General features: G+C 51.2%; 1 protein-coding gene across 1 annotated transcript in view; it reads left to right on the top strand.

The window, feature by feature from the left end:
- The window catches only part of LOC127577593 (polypeptide N-acetylgalactosaminyltransferase 18-like), an 88210-nt gene extending 82483 nt beyond the window's left edge, over nucleotides 1-5727 (top strand). Inside the window, exon 11 of the mRNA XM_052028853.1 lies at nucleotides 2805-5727. Coding sequence (XP_051884813.1) covers nucleotides 2805-2954 — 150 coding nt within the window. The 3' untranslated portion in view covers nucleotides 2955-5727. The remainder of the gene's footprint in view (nucleotides 1-2804) is intronic.
- The last annotated feature ends 9044 nt before the right edge of the window (nucleotides 5728-14771 follow it).

Below are 14771 nucleotides of genomic sequence, written 5' to 3'. Positions count from 1 at the left end.
CCCCCAATGAATTTGCCTCCACCACCTTATCAGGCAACACATTCCAGGCATCCACCACTCTCTGAGTGAAAAACTTGCCCCTCACGTCTGTTCTGAACCTACCCCCTCTCACCTTAAATGCATGCCCTCTGGTATTGGATCACTCAATAATGGGAAAAAAATATTGCTTGTCTACCCTATCTATGCCCCTCAATTTTATACACTTCCAACAGATCACCCCTCAGCCTCCGACGCTCCAGAGAAAAGAGCCCAAGTTTGTCCAGTCTCTCCTGATAGCACATGCCCTCTAATCCAGGCAGCATCCTAGTAAACCTCCTCTGCACCATCTCTAAAGCCTCGACATCCTTCCTATAGTGAGGTGACCAGAATTGCATGCAATACTCTAAATGTGGCCTAACCAGAGTTCTATAGAGATGCATCAACACTTCTTGACTCCTGTACTCAATACCTCGATTAATAAATGCAAGTATTCCATAAGCCTTCTTAACCACCCTGTCTACCTGTGTAGCCACTTTCAATGAGTCATGGACTTGCACCCCAAGATCTCACTGGTCTTCAACACTGTTAAGGGTCTTGCCCTGAAGAGCGTACTGCCTCTTGACATTAGTCCTACCAAGGTGCAACACCTCACAGTTATCCGGGTTAAACTCCATCTGCCATTTCTCTGCCCACATCTGCAGCTGATCTATATCACGCTGTATCCATCGCCAGTCTTCTACACTATTCACAACTCCACCAATCTTGGTATCGTCTGCAAACTTACTAACCCACCCATCAACATACTCATCCAGGTCATTTATATACAGCACAAACAGCAGAGGTCCCAGCACAGATCCCTGCGGAACACCAGTACTCACAGGCTTCCAGCCCGAATAAGTCCCTTCAACCACCACCCTTTGAAGGAACCTTTGGGATTTGGAGTGATTATTGATTAAGGTGCTGCATCTGAGCTCTCCAATGTGGTGAGAGTCTCACACACCGAGCTCAGAGGTGGTGTCCAGGCAAGCCCAGAGCCTCTCTGCCTTCCACCAGCACAGTACCGAGTGCAGTGGAGCTATGAGCTGTGTGTCGGCATGGACTAGTGTGGGCCAGTCCTGGCACTGTTCCCAAAGATCCTGGGCACGCCTCTTCATGTTTGTAAAGAGACCAACGCCATTTTGCCGCTAGAACATTCAAGAGATAGTCACACAGGGACAGAATGAGGCCACTCACCCCTCGACCTTGTTCCTTTATTCATGGCTGATCTGAGCCGTGTCTCATCGACTGTACACCAGCTCCATGCTTTGGTTCTTCTCCCTCGATACCAACTGAGACCCACCTTGGACCCCGGATCCATTAGGGGTGAGAGTTCCAACTCCCACTGGATTAGTGTTTCCTGACCACACCTTCGACAGCCTGGTGTTCAGTTAGTGCACCTAGTGCCCCTCCCACAGTACCACCCCCCCACAGTGTGCCCCTCCCACAGTACCACCCCCCCACAGTGTGCCCCTCCCACAGTACCACCCCCCCCACAGTGTGACCCTCCCACGGTACCACCCCCCCACAGTGTGCCCCTCCCACGGTACCACCCCCCCTCAGTGTGCCCCTCCCACGGTACCACCCCCCCACAGTGTGCCCCTCCCACGGTACCGCCCCCCCACAGTGTGCCCCTCCCACGGTACCACCCCCCCTCAGTGTGCCCCTCCCACGGTACCACCCCCCCTCAGTGTGCCCCTCCCACGGTACCGCCCCCCCACAGTGTGCCCCTCCCACGGTACCACCCCCCCACAGTGTGCCCCTCCCACAGTACCACCCCCCCCTCAGTGTGCCCCACCCACAGTACCACACCCCTCAGTGTGCCCCACCCACGGTACCACCCCCCCACAGTGTGACCCTCCACGGTACCACCCCCCCACAGTGTGACCCTCCCACGGTACTGCCCCCCTCAGTGTGCCCCTCCCACGGTACTGCTCCCCTCTGTGCCCCTCCCACGGTACTGCCCCCCACAGTGTGCCCCTCCCACGGTACCACCCCCCCACAGTGTGACCCTCCCACGGTACCACCCCCCCACAGTGTGACCCTCCCACGGTACTGCCCCCCTCAGTGTGCCCCTCCCACGGTACTGCTCCCCTCTGTGCCCCTCCCACGGTACTGCCCCCCACAGTGTGCCCCTCCCACAGTACCACCCCCCCACAGTGTGCCCCTCCCACGGTACTGCCCCCCTCAGTGTGACCCTCCCACGGTACCGCCCCCCTTAGTGTGCCCCTCCCACAGTACCGCCCCCCCCACAGTGTGACCCTCCCACAGTACCGCCCCCCCACAGTGTGACCCTCCCACGGTACTGCCCCCCACAGTGTGCCCCTCCCACAGTACCACCCCCCCCCCCACAGTGTGACCGTCCCTCAGTACCGCCCTCCTGCAATGCGGCATCAGGTTAAATTTACAGAAATGCCCCTCCCACAGTTGAGATGTTGTGTCCCAGGTGTGTGACTTCATGGCTGAAAATGGTGGCTTGTTGGGAACAGTTGCTTTGAGTTTTGAAGATTGAAGGTTGCTCCTTTCAGAAGTTTAAAGTGAAGCTGATGATCCTTGAGATCTCCGTCAGGTCTGGCCACATCCCGACATCCATCACTCCACCATTGTTCGGGTCACGAGGCAGGGTTTCAACCCAAACGTCGACAATTCCTCTCCCTCCCCCACAGATGCTGCTCGACCTGCTGTGTTCCTCCAGCAGATCTTGTGGCCAGCAGGAAGCTGGGCTGCTGTCTCAGCTGAGACCTAAATTTTGTCCTATAATGTTTTGATGTTTGCTTTATCTCTTTTAGGGAGGCCAGGTGCAGAACAGAGTATCGAAGAAGTGTCTAGAGATTCAGGAAAGTGGTGACGGTGTCTATGGGTACCAGTTATTACTCCAGAAGTGCAGTGGTCAACAGTGGACTATCTCAAACATCTTAAGGAAGATGAATTCTTCATGAACCCCGATCGCTTCCCCCGCGACCTCTCAGTGTAGTTTCTTAAAGTGTCTGCTGTATTTATTGTGTCTCAGGTTTTACGAGAAGGGGCAGATCTTTTCATCTGTGAAATGAGGTTGTGTGGGGTTTATGTACAGCTGCAGAGTCAAATAGTGGAATATTTTGTACGTGTAAATAGGTATTTCTGAGGTGGCAACGTTTGTTATGTTTGTTTCGTCAAACTGGAATGATGTGATATCATCCCTGCCTTGACACGTGTGAGAGTGTGTGAGCAGTGACTATATTCAGTGATATTGGGTCAATGGAATTCTGTGGGCCTTCTGTATTCTGTTTAGACAAAAGTAGTAAACTTCCATTGATTTTGAAGGTCACTCACATCAAAGAAATAGCAAACCCTAGCAGTGTTTGTTAAATACCAGATTAGAAAACGTTCCATCTCATCCTCTCCAAGTGGAAACGGTTTTGTTGACTGAACAAAGTGTGGACTGGGCCAGTGTGAGTCCAGCGCTGATATACACAGTGGTCACCTCTGAGACCCTCCGATCCTCCATCCATTCAAACCCAACACAGGTGAAGAGTGTCAGAGTGACCAGTCGGTTGTGTCAATCACAGGTGGAAGGACAGGACCTCTGAGGCTTACTGCGGATGGTATGTGACCAGTCTCTGAGTTTACCTGTGACCACAGCAGCCCCACCAACCCCCATCACCCCATCTTTTTACCATCCCCCAACCTGTCCCTCTGTCCCTCACCCACACACTCCTCCCTCTGGTTCCCCTCCTCATCTCCTTCCCTTTAGTCTATGGTCCACTGTCCCCTCCTATCAGATTCCATCGTCTTCAGTCTTTTGTCACTTCCACCTATCACCTCCCAGTTTCTGATCATTCCCGCCCTCCCTCGCTCCCACGGGGAGGGGTCAAAGGGAGAGGCAGAGATGGGTTTAAGGGGAATCCCCCCCACCTCATCTGCCCATCACCCCCCTCACCTGGATCCACCTATCACCCACCAGCTCTTGCCCCTCCCCCTGATACCAGCCACCTCCCCTCTCTCCTTCCAGTCCAGATGAAGGGTCCCAACCCAAAACGTCAACTGTCCATTTCCTGCCATAGATGCTGCCTGACCCGCTGAGTTCCTCCAGCTCTGTGTGTTACCACAGCAGTAATCCGGGAGATTCCTACACTAGCATCGCTCTATGTTTGACCAAGTCTCCTGCACCTCAACATTAAAATCCATTCTTTTAGCATTTTTTAAGAATGAATTATTGGGATGTGGTTTTCGTTGGCAAGCCCAGCATTTGTCACCATCCTTTGAGACGGCCAGCTGCCGATTTATCCAGAATCCCACTGGCCGAAGACTCAAGGACATGGCTCCACCCAGTGGGAGTGGGTCCCGGGAGGTTGCTCTTCCCACAGGGAGAGTGTCACTGCCGAACTGGACTCGGAGGTGAATGGTTTCCGCAACCACTTGACTCAGTGGTGAGAGTCGGGGGGCTTTGGCTGGGTGAGTCACAGTGGCTTTCACATCTTGGGTGTGGTGCAGCCTCGTGATCCTCCTTAAGGCCATTGGCAATGGTAGTGTTGAGCAGACCAAGTCATCTTACCCCCCCCCTCCCCCAACCCCTCCCCCGCTTTGAACCGTGTCAGCTCTTGGCACTTCCATTTGGGAGATTGCAGTGCAAGATTCCGACCACTTGTGACCTGATGTCTACACCATGAGGACAGGCCAGTCAGCCCATCAGATCCATGCTGATGTTTGCACCTTACCCAAGTCTCCACACCATCTCTGTCTATTCCCCTCTCTCTCTTCTGTGTTTACCCAGCTTCCCCTTAAACCCGTCTCTGCCTCTCCCCTTGACCCCTCCCCGTGGGAGCGAGTTCCACACTCCCCCACTCTCTGGGGAGAGGAGCTCCTCGTAAGATTCCAAATGGATCCACCCACCATGGCTCCGAATCCCTGAAGACCCCACCCAATGAAATCAGTCATTGGAAATACTCATCAGGTCAGGCAGAATTCTGATGAAAGGTCGACCTGAAACGTGGACTGCCAGTCTCATTCCACACAGGTGACGGACCTGCAGAAAAGATGTTGCCAGGATGTGAGTTATAGGGAGAGGTTGGACAGGCTAAGACTTTATTCCTTAGAGTGTAGGAGACAGAGGGGTGACCTTATAGAGGTGTAGAAAATCATGAGGAACGTGGATAGAGTGAATGCACTCGGTCTTATTTCCAGGGCTGGGGAATCAAGAACTAGAGGGCAGAGGTGAGAGGGGAAAGATTTAGTAGGTATTTGAGGGGCAACTTTTTTACACAGAGGGTGGTGGGTATATGGAACGAGCTGCCCGAGGAAGTGGTTGAGGCGGGTACAATAACAACATTTAAAAGACATTTGGACAGGTCCATGGATAAGGAAGGTTTAGAGGAACATGGGCCAAACACGGGCAAATGGGACTAGCTCAGATGGACATCTTGGTCGGCACGGACCGGTTGGGCCGAAGGGCCTGTTTCCGTGCTGTGTGACTCTATGCTGAAAGTTCCCAGTATCTCCCCACACCCTCCAACTTGGCACCCATTCCCAGCCTCAAAGTTCCACTCCCAGCCTCAGTTCCACTCCCAGCCACTCCCACCCCACTGGCACCCACCCCTAATACACCCATTCGCTCCTGACCCCTGTCCTCAGCTCCCACTCCCACACCCTGCCCCACACCACCCTCCAACCCCAGTCCAGCTCCCAGGGGTTATAGACAAAGGGAAGGAGTTACAGGGATAGGGAGGGATGTAGGGGCCGGAGGGGGTTACAGAGACGGGGGGGGGGGGTGTAGGGGCTGGAGGGGGTCACAGAGATGGGTAGGGGTGTAGGGGCCGGAGGGGGTTACAGAGACAGGTAGGGGTGTAGGGGCCGGAGGGGGTTACAGAGACGGGGAGGGATGTAGGGACCGGAGGGGGTTACAGAGACGGGGAGGGATGTAGGGACCGGAGGGGGTTACAGAGACGGGGAGCGATGTAGGGGCCGGAGGGGGTCAGAGCCATGTCCCTGCCCTGTGGTCTTTTAAATCCCCTCAGGAATAAAGTCCAGAAATTTCTGGAAGCCTCAGGGATTTTGGGGTTTCTGGCTTTCTGGGATTTTCCAGGATTCATTCCAGGTTTTGGGAACATCATCTGTACATTTCATCCATTTTACTTTAAGTCCAAGTTTCCTGTGGTCAGTAAATGGGGAATGTGAGTCTGGCGTTTGATTCCAATTTTCAGTCAATCTGAAATGAAAAATAACCAAATCTGTTGATTTTTCTTGCCCCTCAATAATGGGTTGGTGAATTTCCAGTTTCTTGTTTTTTTTTAATGATTTTTATTCTTGTTTTGATCAATCTTAAACCAGTGGTCACCCTCAAAATAAATCATGACAAGACTGCTCGTCCTTTTCCTGTCTGCTTGTGGGTATAAAGCCCTCTTGCTTTCGGTGGTGAATTGGATTCGACACTGAGTGGACCCCACTAGTGATCACTTCTGGATGGAACTATTCCCATTGGCAGTCCATCTCGTGTTCTGACCTCACGCGGAGCTGGGCGCGCGCCCCACGACTACACTCCACGCTTCTGGCTCCACAGAGCGTGGGGCACGTCACACCACCCCTGAGGTGCAACAGTCTCCGTCCAGCCAAGAGTACATCGCACTGCTTGGAGCCCTGGTCATCCAATTTCACAACTGACTGCAGGTTGTTCAGCTACCTCCCCAAGTGCTGTTCACGGCAGCCCTGTGCCCAATGTGCAACTCCTTTCCCGGTACATTGTCATGTGAGAAGGGGTTGGGGCAAAGGGTCTGTATTCATAGAACATAGAACATTACAGCACAGTACAGGCCCTTCAGCCCACAATGTTGTGCCGACATTTTATCCTGCTCCAAGATCTATCTAACCCTTTCCTCCCACATAGGCCCCCATTTCTCTATCATTCATGTGTCTATCTAAGAGTCTCTTAAATGTCCCTAATGTATCTGCCCCCACAACCTCTGCCGGCAGTGTGTTCCACACACCCACCACTCTCTGTGTAAAAAACTTACCCCTGACATCCCCCTTATACCTTCCTCCAATCACCTTAAAATTATGTCCCCTCGTGTTAGCCATTGTCGCCCTGGGAAAAAGTCTCTGACTGTCCACTCGATCTATGCCTCTTATCATCTTGTACACCTCTATCATGTCACCTCTCATCCTCATCCTCTCCAAAGAGAAAAGCCCTAGCTCGCTCAACCTATCCTCATAAGACATGCTCTCTAATCCAGGCAGCATCCTGGTAAATCTCCTCCGCACCCTCTCTAAAGCTTCCACATCCTTCCTATAACGAGGCGACCAGAACTGAACACAAAAGCACAGGCTGGCTGTTCAGGGTGGGCTGGGACCTCGGGCACTCTTGTGTATTCGTACAGCACCAAGAAAATGCTGCACTATCTGAGGGAATGCTGCACCGTCACACCTTCTGTCAGGTTACTTTGAATTTGATACAGGTCTGTGGGGAGAGTGCGGGGCAGTGGGATCAGTGTGGGGACTGACACAGGGCTGTGGGGGGAGAGCGGGGCTGTGGGATCAGTGTGGGGACTGACACAGGGCTGTGGGGGGGGGAGCGGGGCAGTGGGATCGGTGTGGGGACTGACATAGGGCTGTGGGGGGAGAGCGGGGCAGTGGGAGTGTGGTATTTATTTTGTGCTCTGGGCTGTGGACAGGGGACCAGTTTTATGTTTGAGTACAAAGCTGTTGACAGACTGACCTCCTCCTGTGCTATAAAGCCTTCTATTTACCCGAACCTTGGGACAACGGGGAGGTGCTGCATCACTCCCTGAGCCACTCTCCAAGTGCTTTGATCTAAGGAGTAGGTTGGAAATCGTTCCTCTGGCTGTGCCGCAGGAGTTTGGGTAATGGAAAGGATGAGGGGATGGGGACTGAGTGAAGCCTGTGTCTGTGTGGGATAATTGACCATTGATTAAACCTGCCCTGCAGAGCAGCATCAGAAGCGCCATTGACTTCATCCAGTTCTACTGCAGACCTTTCTGCTGCGGACTCTGCTCCAGCCTCAAAAACCTCAGTTAATGATTTTTCAGCATGGTTGCTATAGCAACATATTTCTGAATAATATTCTTTTGGGAAACATGGGCTTTGGCTCGGACTCATGACACTGAGACCCAACTGTGTTGTGACTGCAAGCGGTGGAAGCAGTGGGTCAGTGTGTATGTCGGGCTGTGATCTGTGTGTGGTCACCCAAGGCTGCGGTCTGGCCCTCGGGCCCTGGATCATTGCGTCCCCTGTGACTGGTCAGCTCCACCATATCACTGAAGTTCTGTCTTGCCTCGGGGGGAGGTATTCTTGCCTCTGGACAGAGCAATCACCTTTTCAAAACTTAAACACAGCCATTTGAATAAAAAGCGGAGAGGGGCCTTGGCAGTTGGCAGATCTTGTTCCCTCCTTGGCCAGTTTCGTTGGTGGTGTGCTGCCTTCACAGATGCACGGAGACACGGCACATATTCACCCAATGAGATATGCCGCCGTCTACAAGCTAATCACATGTTGAGTCTTTAATCCATTTCGAAGGTTTGATCAGGAAAAAAACTAAGCACATGACAATAGTTCAGAGTACAATCAGATAGGGCTGTAATGAAGAATGTGGAGAGGATGTTTCCATTAGTGGGAGAGTCCAGGATCCAAGAGCACAGCCTCAGAATAAAGGGACGTCCCTTTAGAACTGAGGTGAGGAGGAATTTCTCCAGCCACAGGGTGGTGAATCTGTAGAATTCGTTGCCTCAGAGGGCTGTGGAGGCCGTCATTGGGTGTATTTAAGGCAGAGATTGATAGGTTCTTGATTGGTGAGGAGGGTTAAGGGTTATAGGGAGAAGGCAGGAGAATGGGATTGAGAAAAAAATCAGTCATGATTGAATGGCAGAATGGCAGAGCAGACTCGATGGGCCGAATGGTCTAATTCTGCTCCTAGGTCTTATACATGCTTGTCTTCATCGATCAGGGTATTGAGGAGTGTCAGATGCTGGAGGACGTAGCTTTAAGGTGAGAGGGGGAAAGTTCTTTTCACAGAGCGCGGTGGGTGCCTGGAACGGGCTGCCGAGGGAGGTGGTGAAGGCAGATACGATCGTGGGGTTTAAGAGGCTGATAGACACGTGAATATGCAGAGAGTGGAGGGAGATGGATCACATGCAGTCAGATGGGCTGAAGGGCCTGTTCCTGTGCTGGACTGTTCCACGTTCTATCAGCCGTGCTCTCACAGAGCAGGCTCGAGGGGAGCTGCTCCAGTTTCTGTTCTCGACTCCCCTCGGGTGAAAACTGTGACACTTCTTGAGCTCAGTGTTTCCTGACACTCTCCAAGCCCTCTGGTACTGCCTGAACTTGGAATACCGGGAGAAGAGCAGTCTCAGGGCACCCTGAGATCCATAAATCACCAAAGGGCAGGATCCACACGAACGGAACCCATCTGATTGTCGGGCATCACTGGATATGACAATGTTCCATGTTCTATGACAACTGGGATTGAGGCAGTCTCTTGAGGAATATTGAAGGTTTAGGAGAGAACTTAAGGAAGGCCTTAGAAGAGAAAAGTGGTGCTGTGAAATATCCTCGGCAGGTAAGGTTAAGGAGAATCCCAAGACATTCATAACAGGAGCAAGAGGGTGGCCTGAGAAAGAGTGGGTCCCCTTAGGGACCAAGGGGGTGATCTATGTGTGCAACCAGGGGATGTCAGCAAGGTCCTAAATAAATACTTCTTGTCTGTACTCAACAAGGAGAAGAACATGGAAGGTAGTGAGTTAAGATAAGAAGATCTCTTTATTAATCACATGTACATCGAAACACACAGTGAAATGCACCTTTTGCGTAGAGTGTTCTGGGGGCAGCCCGCAAGTGTCACCACACTTCCAGCACCAACATAGCATGCCCAGAACTTCCTAACCCCTACATCTTTGGAATGTGGGAGGAAACCGGAGCACCCGGAGGAAACCCACGCAGTCACGGGTAGAACGTACAAACTCCTTACAGACAGCGGCCGGAATTGAACCCGGGTCACTGGTGCTGTAATAGCGTTACGCTGACCACTACACTACCGTGCCTGCCCAGGAGTTCGGGGAGGGGTATGTGGATAACTTGGAGTAGGTCAGTATTAAGGAGGAGGCGTTAGATAATCACGGAATGGTAAATCCCCAGGTCCAGATGGGATCTATCCCAGGTTGCATGGGAAGCAAGGGAGGGGGTAGCTGGGGCTCCGATCGAGACTTTTGGTTCTTTGTTAGCCACAGGTGAGGGATCAGAAGGTTGGACAATAGCTGATGCTGTTCCTTTAGTTAAAAAGGACAGCAGGGGATAGACCGGGTAACTACAGGCCAGTGAGCCTAACGTCAGTGGTAGGGAAACTGTTAGAGAAAATTCTAAGGGACAGGATTCGGGTACATTTGGAAAGGGAGGGGCTGATCAGGGATAGTCAACATGGTTTTGTGTGAGGAAGTCCTGTCTCATTTGGAGGAGGTAACGAAAGAGATTGATGAAGGCAGGGTAGTAGATGCAGGAGGTATCTGACAAGAACCCCATAGTAGGCTGGTCCAATAGGTTAAAGCAAGGGATCCAATATCGGCTTGGTCATAGGAGGCAGAGGGTTGTGGTGGATGGATGTGACCAGTGGTGTACTGCAGTAATTTGTGCTGGGACCTTTGTTGTTTGTGATGTATATTAACGAGTTGGATGTAAACGTAGGAGACAACTAGCAAGTCTGCAGATGTCACAGAAGTTGGTGGTGGTGTGTATAGGGAGGAAGGTTGTCTAAGCTTACAGCTGGACATAGAGCAGATGGAAACTTGGGAGGAGCATTGGCAGTTGGAAGTTAATCTGAACAAGAACGGGGTGATACACTTTGGGACATTAGACAGGCATAGGACATGCAGTAAATGGTAGGAAATGGAATTGGTTTATTCTTGTCACTTGTATTGAGGTACAGTGAAAATCTTGTCTTACATACTTAATACAGATCAATTTATTACACAGTGCATTGAGGGAGTACAGGATAAAAACAATAACAGAATACAGAGTAAAGTGTTACAGCTACAGAGAAAGTGCAGTGTAGGCAGACAATAAGGTGCAAGGTCATAACGAGGTAGATTCTGATGTCAAGAGTCCATCTTATTGTACTGGGCACCATTGAATAGTCTTATAACAGTGGGGTAGAAGCTGTCCTTGAGCCTGGTGGTACGTGCTTTCTGGCTTTTGTATCTTCTACCCAATGGGAGGGGGGAGAAGAGAGAATGTCCGGGGTGGGTGGGGTCTTTGATTATGCTGGCTGCTTTACCGAGGCAGCGAGAAATATAGACATGGAAGGGAGGCTGGTTTCCGTGATGCGCTGAGCTGTGTCCACAACTCTGCAGTTTCTTGCGATCCCGGGCAGTTGCCGTACCAAGCTGTGATGCATCCGGATAGGGTGCTTTCTGTGGTGCATCGATAAAAGTTGGTGAGGGTCAAAGGCGACGTGCCAAATTTCTTTATCCTCCTGAGGAAGTAGAGGCTGGTGAGCTTTCTTAGCCGTGGCATCTATATGGTTGGACTAAGACAGGCTATTGGTGATGTTCACTCCCGGGAACTTGAAGCTGTCAACCCTCTCAACCTCAGATTCATTGATGTAGACAGGTGCATGTACACCGCCCCCCCTTCCTGAAGTCAATGACCAGCTCTTTTGTTTTGCTGACATTGAGGGAAAGGTTGTTGTCATGACACCATTCCATTAAGCTCTCTGTCTCCTTCCTGTACTTCGACGCATCATTATCTGAGATACGGCCCACTACGGTGGTATCATCTGCAAACTTGTAGATGGAGTTAGAGCAGAATCTGGCCACACAGTCATGTGTATAGGGAGTAGAGTAGAGGGCTGAGGATGCAGCCTTGTCTCTCACCAGTGTTGAGGATAATCTTGCTGGCAGTATTGCTGCCTATCCTCAGTGATTGTGGTCTGTTGGTCAGAAAGTCAAGGATCCAATTGCAGAGCGTGGTGTTGAGTCCCAGGTCTCGGAGTTTGGTGAGGAGTTTGCTTGGAATTATAGTACTGAAGGCAGAGCTGTAGTCAATAAGCGATAGTCTAATGTAGGTGTCTTTCCTGTTTAGATGCTCCAGAGATGAGTGTAGGGCCAGGGAGATGGCATCCACTATAGACCTGTTTTGCCAATAGGTGAATTGCAGTGGGTCGAAGTTGTCTGGGAGGCTGGAGTTGATGTGTGCCATGACCTGCCTCTCGAAGCACTTCATGATGGTGGATGTCTAGAGCCACCAGTCGGTAGTCACTAAGGCATGTTACCTTGTTTTTCTTAGGTACCGTGATGATAGTGGTCTTGTTAAAGCTGGTGGGAACCTCAGATTGAAGCAGGGAGAGGCTGAGGAATGTTGATGAACTGAGAGCGAGGAGTTCTGAAAGTGGCAACATGGGTTGATGGGGTGGGGAAGGAGGCATCTGGTATGCTTGTCTTCCAAGCAGATAATATAAAAGAAGGGACGTTATGTTACAACTTTACAAAGCACTGGTTAGACAACCCTTGGAGTACTGTGTGCAGTTCTGGTCACCACACGATAGGAAGGATGTGACTGTGCCACAAAGAGTGCAGAGGAGGTTCACCAGGACGTTGCCTGGATTGGAGGACTTCAGTTACGGGGAGAGATTGGACAGGCTGGGCTTGTTCTCCCTGGAGCGAAGGGAGGCTCAGGGGTGACCTGACAGAGGTGTGTAAGATTATGAGAGGCGTAGACAGGGTGAAGAGTCAGAATCACCTTAAGGTACGGGTATCAAAACCAAGAGGGCATTGGTTTAAGGTGAAAGGAAGGAGTTTAAAGGGCGTCTGAGGGGTAAGTTTTTACACAGAGAGAGGGTGATATCTGGAAGTCTCTGCCAGAGGAGGGGGTGGAATCAGGTACAGACGCTGTGTTTAAAAGACATTTAGACAGACACTTAAATAGGTAAGGCCTAGACGGTACCATCCTAATGTGGGCAAATGGGACGAGTGTAGATGGACAGCAAGGTGCTATAGACCCTGTGCCTGTGACAATGCTACGTTACCGTGAAGCAGACACACCACATGCTCTCCTGTCAGAATCACTGACTTAGACAAGGTGAAATGTGTTGTTTTGTGGCAGCAGTACAGTGCAGATATAAAATTACTGTAAATTACAAAAATAAATAAATATTGTAAAAAAGGAATAATGAGGTAGTGTTCATGGGTTCATGGGCCGTTCCGAAATCTGATGGTGGAGGGGAAGAAGCTGTTCCTGAATTGTTGAGTCTCTACATTAACACACACGACTGCAGAGAGAACCGTGGGTTCCATGCTGTCTGTCCACTGCAGGGTTAAGGACATTAGACATGGAAAGGAGGCTGTGGACGTGACCACCGGGAATGCTCCTGTCAGGCAACAACGAGTTAATCAGCTTTCAGTCAGCGGTGGGGAAGGCAGATGCCGAGGGCTGGCTCCAGCAGAAGGAGGGTGTGGGGTTGGGATGAGTATGGGTGCTGGGGCCAAGCAGTGTTGTCCCTAGGAAAATGTTGGACCAGACCTGCCAACCCAAAGCCCCTCGATGGATCTCAGTGACCACCCAGTCTCACAGCCTAGAGTTTACAAAGTAGAACTTGCATGAGAAAGTACTGAACCCCAGGGGCAGGGAGTTACCAACAGGTCTGTGCTCACACACACGCGCACGCACACACACACACACACACACACACACACACACACACACACACACACACACACACACACACACACACACACACACAAATGTGTCCCATTCCCAGACTGAGAGCACATCCTCAACATGGGGCAAATCTCTCTCACATCAGGTATCAGTCACCAGGACAGGGACTCATTCTGTCTGTGTTAAATGGTTCTGTTCCATTTTTCATATTTCCATTCAGCTCATGGAGCCTAAGGAAGGATGTGCTGGCCCCAGAGAGGGTCCAGAGGAGGTTTACAAGAACAATCCCAGGAAGGAAAGGCTTCATATATGAGGAGCGTTTGATGTCTCTGGGCCTGTACTCGATGGAGTTCAGAAGAATGAGGGGGAATCTCATTGAAGCCTACTGGATACTGAAAGGCCTGGATAGAGTGGACGTGGAGAGGATGTTTCCGTCAGTGGGAGAGTCCAGGACCAGAGGGCACAGCCTCAGAATAAAGGGATGTCGCTTTAGAACTGAGATGAAGAGGAATTTCTTCAGCCAGAGGGCGGTGAATCTGTGGAATTCGTTGCCTCAGGACGGCTGTGGAGGCCAAGACATTGGGTGTGTTTAAGGCAGAGATTGGTAGGTTCTTGACTGGTGAGGGGGTTAAGGTTTACGGGGAGAAGGCAGGAGAACAGGGTTGAGAGAAAAAAGCCATGATCAAATGGTGGAACAGATTCGATGGGCTGAATGGCCTGATTCCGCTCTGATATCTTATGGTCTAAACAATTCCATTTCCCCCCAGTAATTTTCCCTGTGACCTATTATCCCCACACACCCATCAAATCCCCCCCTGATTTCCCTGGCACCCTCCTACACTAGGGGTAAATTTCAACGACCATTAAACCTACCAACCCACACGTCTTTGGGACGTGGGAGGAAACTGGAGCACCCGGGGGAAACCCACGGGGTCCCAGGGAGAACGTGCAAACTCCACACAGACAGCTCTGGAGGTTGGGAGAAGTTGGATAAACTAGGGTTGTTTCCTCTGGAGCAGCGGAGGCTGAGGGGAGACCTGATAGAACTTTATAATATTATGAGAGGTACAGATAGGGTAAACAGCCAGTATCTTTTTCCCAAGGTCAAAATATCTAATTCCAGA

The sequence above is a fragment of the Pristis pectinata genome, chromosome 14 (genome assembly GCF_009764475.1).
Source record: "Pristis pectinata isolate sPriPec2 chromosome 14, sPriPec2.1.pri, whole genome shotgun sequence".
In the NCBI taxonomy this organism is placed as follows: domain Eukaryota; kingdom Metazoa; phylum Chordata; class Chondrichthyes; order Rhinopristiformes; family Pristidae; genus Pristis; species Pristis pectinata.
The sequence above is the reverse complement of the archived record's forward strand: the minus strand, read 5'-3'. Positions and strand labels throughout refer to the sequence as shown.